The 5,662-nt window shown below is 39.6% G+C and overlaps 1 protein-coding gene across 3 annotated transcripts in view; it reads left to right on the forward strand.

Annotated features, from left to right (window-relative positions):
- LOC119332368 overlaps positions 1 to 5,140 on the forward strand; it is a 9,588-nt gene extending 4,448 nt beyond the window's left edge. The window contains exons 4-5 of one of the 3 annotated variants that reach the window (XM_037605555.1): positions 1,059 to 1,215; positions 1,521 to 1,631. In XM_037605555.1, coding sequence (XP_037461452.1) covers positions 1,059 to 1,215; positions 1,521 to 1,524 — 161 coding nt within the window. In that variant the 3' untranslated portion in view covers positions 1,525 to 1,631. Of the gene's footprint in view, positions 1 to 825 lie in introns of all 3 variants that reach the window. The other 2 variants (XM_037605556.1, XM_037605554.1) reach the window with 2 other exon arrangements.
- Positions 5,141 to 5,662: the final 522 nt, after the last annotated feature.

Here is a 5,662-nt window from a genome sequence, read left to right on the forward strand (position 1 = left end):
CCCCCCACACACACAACCCACTTTCGTTACTCCCAGCCCTGTATTCCTTCTAGTTCGAGTCAAGCTGCAGTAGAATATCAGGATGACTTTAGCTCCTCTTGCCAACGAGATAGAGTGGATCTTAGGAGTGGTCAGGGGGGAGGAGATGGAATTTGATGCTGTAGTACATGGGAACATGACCGACTCTTTTTCTTGGGCAGTGGCGCATGGTCCTAACGCGTCTCGGGCGCCATGAAAGCCATAGCTTGGAATTGCCGAGGTATGGGCCGAGACCTCGGCAATGAACGTATGCTATTTCTGGCCAATCTGATTCGTTCTACTAAAGCTCAGGTAACCTTTGTTTCTGAAATCAAATCTTCCAAGGTTCGGTCGGTTGATCTTGTTAATAGGTTTGATGTTGCTAATAGTTTTGTTGTTCCTTCTAGAGGAGCCTTTGGAGGGCTCTGGCTTATGTGGAATGATGAACTCAATGTGTCTGTTCATAGTGCCTCCTTTCATTATATTTTAGCTAATGTAGTTCATCTAGCCTCGGGTGTTCACTTTTGTTTGATTTGTATATATGGTGACCCCTACCATAGGCAGACTAGTGCTATTTGGAGTCAAGTTTCTGCTTTTGTGTATGATAACTTGGGTAAGCCCATGATGTGTATTGGAGACCTTAATGACATCTTGTATGATACAGATGGTTGTAATGGTAGTGTTAATTATTATCGCATGTCTGCTTTTCGTTCCCTTGTTAAAAATTGTGGTTTTTTTTTATATTGGTTTTAGTGGTCTTGCGTACACTTGGCGTAACAAACAGCATACTGTTAATCCTATTTACAGACGTCTAGACCGATGCCTTGTCAACTCTGACTGGTGTGCGCATTATCCTAATTCTAAAGTGCTCAACTTACCTATTATTCTCAGCGATCATGCGCCCATTCTCGTTTCTACAGACGGTAATTTTCTTAAGCCGAGGCAAACTTTTAAATTTGAAAACTGGTGGTTGCTTGAAAAAGACTTTACTAGCTTTGCAAAATCTGCTTGGAATAATTGCACTTTTACCTCTTTTGCAGCAAAGTCTTCTTCTTTGGCAGGTTCTTTGAAGAAGTGGTGTAAGAAGAAAAAGCTCTTCCAGCAAGAGCTTTTGGAAATTGAGTCCAATATTAATCAGATTCAGCAGCTTCCAATTCAGAAGCAAAATCACACTTTGGAAAGCTCTCTCACTCTTAGGTATGAACAAACTCTCTCTAAGCTCAATCAATTTTATAAACAGGGAAGTAAGAAGGGTTGGGCCACTGCTAGTGATCGTAATACTAAGTTTTTTCATCAGGTTGTGATCAAAAGAAGAAAAAGAAATACTATTTGTTCCATTAAGGATGAGAATGATGTGCTTCATTTTAAACCTAGTGCTATCACTAATACTTTTGTCAATTATTTTAGATACATCTTCTCTTCGCCAAACAATAACACTGCAAGGCCTTTTCTTAATACTCGTTTGCCTGACAACTCTTTGGATCCTACTTACTTTCTTCCAGATAAACATGAGATTTTGCAGATTCTCAAAGATATGAAGTTGAATGCTTCTCTGGGTCCGGATGGATTTAATGTTGAATTTTATCTGGCAGCATGGGATTGGATTGGCGAGGAAGTTACTCAACTTGTGACTACCTTTTATAAAACTGGTATTTTACCTCCTCATATCAATGACACTAATATTGCTCTCATTCCAAAAAAGTTAGTTTCTCAAGTTCCTATGGATTATCGTCCCATTAGCCTTTGTAATGTTGTCTACAAAATCATTGCGAAATCATTGGCTAATAGGATTAAGCCTCATCTTCCGGACTATATTTATCCGGCAGAACAAACCTTTATTGAGGGTAGAAGAATTAGCGATAACATCATTATTGCTCAAGAGATTACTCACTCCTTCGCTCTAAAATCGTGGAATCATCATGCTTTCATGCTCAAGATAGATCTTGCTAAAGCTTTTGATCGTCTTGAATGGAGTTTCATTGTGTTTGCTCTTGCACGTAAAGGTCTGCATGGTCATTTCATTAATTTGATTCATGCTTGCATTTCTTCTCCTACTTTCTCTGTGCTTATTAATGGGCAGCCTTCTCATAAATTTAAAAGTTTCAGAGGTATTCGTCAAGGCTGTCCCATGTCGCCTTATTTGTTTGTTATTGCTATCAATGGATTATCTGTTGCTCTTAATGAAGCTCTAGCTGCTCATCATCTCCAGGGTATTTCACTTGGTCCAGATTGCCCTTCTATTCATTCTCTGTTGTTTGCAGATGATCTGTTGGTTTGTGGTCAAGCCACTATGCAGGAAGCAAATTCTATGGCTCAACTCATCCATCACTTTTGTTATATTTCAGGTCAAACACCAAATTGGGCCAAATCTGCTATTCTTTTTAGTACTCATGTTAGTCAAACCACTATTCAAGAGATTAAGCAAGTTTTTCCTGTTTCTATCATGGATAACAATTTCACCCACCTTGGTCATCTGCTTATTCTTCCTGCTAAAAATAGAACTGCTGCTTACAACTTTGTTATTGATAAATTTCTGAATAAATTGCCTGCTTACAAAGCTAATATGCTCTCTCATGCTGCTAGGCTTGAGCTCATTAGGTCTGTGTTCTCTGCTATTCCTGTGTACTACATGTCTAATATTTTGTTTACCAAGAAGTTTATAGCCAAACTCACTGCTATTATAAGGAACTTTTGGTGGACAGGAATCAGAGAGAATAATTCTAACAAGAGCCTTTGTCTTAGGGCTTGGAAGGACATTTGCAATTCCAAACAGGAAGGTGGTCTTGGCATTAGGAACTTGCAAGCTATTATAAGGAACTTTTGGTGGACAGGAATCAGAGAGAATAATTCTAACAAGAGCCTTTGTCTTAGGGCTTGGAAGGACATTTGCAATTCCAAACAGGAAGGTGGTCTTGGCATTAGGAACTTGCAAGCAATTAATGAGGGCTTACTTCTTGCAGCTGCTTGGAGGCTTGCTAAAGACCCTTCCTCCCACCTTCATCTTGTGCTGAAATCTAAATACTTCCATGATGCCTCTATTTGGACTGCTATTTCTATTACTCCAAAATCTGCTTTCTGGTCATCCATTTTAAAAATGTTGCCTAAACTGAAAGATCACTCTTTTTACCAACTCACGCAAGGGAATATCTCTCTTTGGAGTACCCCTTGGTGTTCCCTTTGGGCTTCTGTTCATGACAATCTTATTATTCAACCTTCAGGATACATATATCCTTCTCTTGTTAAGGACCTTTGGATACTGGGTCAGAAAGTCTGGAACAATGACCTCATTAACTCTCTCTTTCAACAACCTCTAGCCTCTGTTATCGTTCAAACTGACATTATTCACCAAGATTGCCCGGATATATTATGTTGGGATCTAACTCCTAATGGTACTTGTTCTTCCAAGTCCACTTATAAATTGTGTTTGCAGGATATTCATGCCAATCCAAGAAATACTCCTTCCCAAGTTCCTTTGCAGATGAAAAATCTTCTCAAGTTGATTTGGAAGCAAAAGTTGATGATCCCCAGAGTTCAAACTTTCGCTTGGAGACTCCTTCGGAAAGCTCTTCCCACAGGTTTGAGGGTTGGGCGCTTTTCCGTACATATTTCTCAATATTGTTGCAGATGTGGTCAGCAAGAGGATGAGGTTCACATGTTTTTTCTTTGTGACTTCGCTAGAGCTGCTTGGTTTTCTCATCCTTGGTTCATCAGAACAGATGCTTTAGTTCAGATCTATACCAATATCCATAGTATAATTCTTACTTTACTTAATATGAACCATCCGCATGCTTCTGTTGTCAACATTCTAAATTTTATGTGGTGTCTTTGGAAAGCGAGAAATGATTATCTTTTTAATAGAAAGAAAGCTACCCCTCACCAAGTTAATATTGCTGCTACTTCTCTATCTAATGATTTCTGTGATCTGCTTAACAGTTCTTCACACCATCAGCCTCAAAACTCCAGTTGTATCTTAACCCATACTAATCAACTTCCCTTGCAGGGACAAACGCTTAAATCAGATCTTCTTATCACGGGACCGAAAGTATATACTGATGCATCTTTTAAGTGCAAAAAAATTCCAGGTTTATTGCAGGGAACAGCAGCCACTGGAGTTGGTATCTACATTTCTTTGCCGCACGATCAGAAGGAAGTCAGCGTGCAGATTCAAGCTTCCACCTCAATTACAAGTACTCCTCTGCAGGCTGAAGCGTTTGCTCTTCTCTTGGCTGCAAAAGTAGCTAAATGTCTCAACATCAGCCAGCCGACCTTCCTCACAGACTGTCTCTCTTTGGCTTCATTTGCGGCTAGTAGAAAGATTACTGAAACTGCTACCCCTTGGACTATCAGGGAAGTTTTAGCTGATTTCTTCTGCTACTCTTCAGACCTTCAACCTAGAGTGTTCCATATTTCCAGGGAAATTAATGGAATTGCTCACAACGTCGCTCATCAGGTTCTTACATCAAATGTAGAACCTGACATATGTTGTTTTGCTTCGGCTCGCAGGAACATGGCTTGCCCTGTAGTTTCTCTCCTCTCTAATTTCGAGTTTGAGGGCTTTGTAATTCATGCTGTACGTTGCTATTGAGCTGAGCTGAATGGAAAGTTTGGCGCTTCGTGCGCCTTTTGTTGTTCAAAAAAAAACATTTTTTGTGTGGTATGCCAATAAGTTTTTATCTGGATTATCGTGAAGAACTGACACATTTGAAGGAGTATATGTACCGTACTGCCACAGCTCTTTTTTATTGCTTTTTGCTTTCCATCCAAAGCAGCTCACGCGTACTGGTATTGGACTTGTATTCGGTTTTGCTTTTACATCTGGACACGCAGGTCACACGTATTGGTATTGGACTCATGCAGATTGCCTAATATGGACCTTCCTTTTTGCATAGCTAACCTTGCTGTCTGTGTACCTTATGATGTTTTTTTACGTGAGTACTTTTTTTTTACTTATGATGTTATGCATAGGCATATACATGGGAAACGTGGTAGTTTTTTTCTGGAGCAACGTGGCAGCTCTTTATGTTTATACGGACATGTTAAATATGTCACATAAAAACTTTAAATCTTAGCCATTATTATTTTGATCAAACTGTGCAAATATCATTAGCATCTGTGGACCAACCTAGAGGCTTGTTCGACTTTTGTTTTAATACACATATAATAGAAGATATCAATATTATGTGGTCTGCATTGGTGACAGAAGAATGTGCACCTGAAGTTAGTTGTCTCATTTGAATTTTGCATCGACTGTTGGGTTTCTTTCTACTCTCAACCTATTGTGTTATACTACATTTGTATCAAAATATAAGACATTTTTGCAGTTCAAAAAACATCGTTTATTTTGGTACGGAGTATTTGACAACATTCCTATGCATACTCCACATTTGGTTCTTGCGGTTCTCATCGAAGTTTGTTTCAATTTGCCTCCTCCGCAGGGCTAATTCTTGGTTGCTTCAATTGATCATCTGGCGTGCTCTTTTGCTAAAATTGCCCCTTGACGTGATTCTCATCCTTATGTCTGCGGATTCATGGTGTGCATTGGCAAGATCATCCTTAGTTCAGCGGATTCGTGGTGCGCATTGACAAATTCTCAGGACTTTGCTTGGTTGCTTCTACTGATCATCTGGCGTGTTTCATTGCCAGT

Source organism: Triticum dicoccoides, chromosome 7A, assembly GCF_002162155.2.
Source record: "Triticum dicoccoides isolate Atlit2015 ecotype Zavitan chromosome 7A, WEW_v2.0, whole genome shotgun sequence".
In the NCBI taxonomy this organism is placed as follows: Eukaryota; Viridiplantae; Streptophyta; class Magnoliopsida; order Poales; family Poaceae; genus Triticum; species Triticum dicoccoides.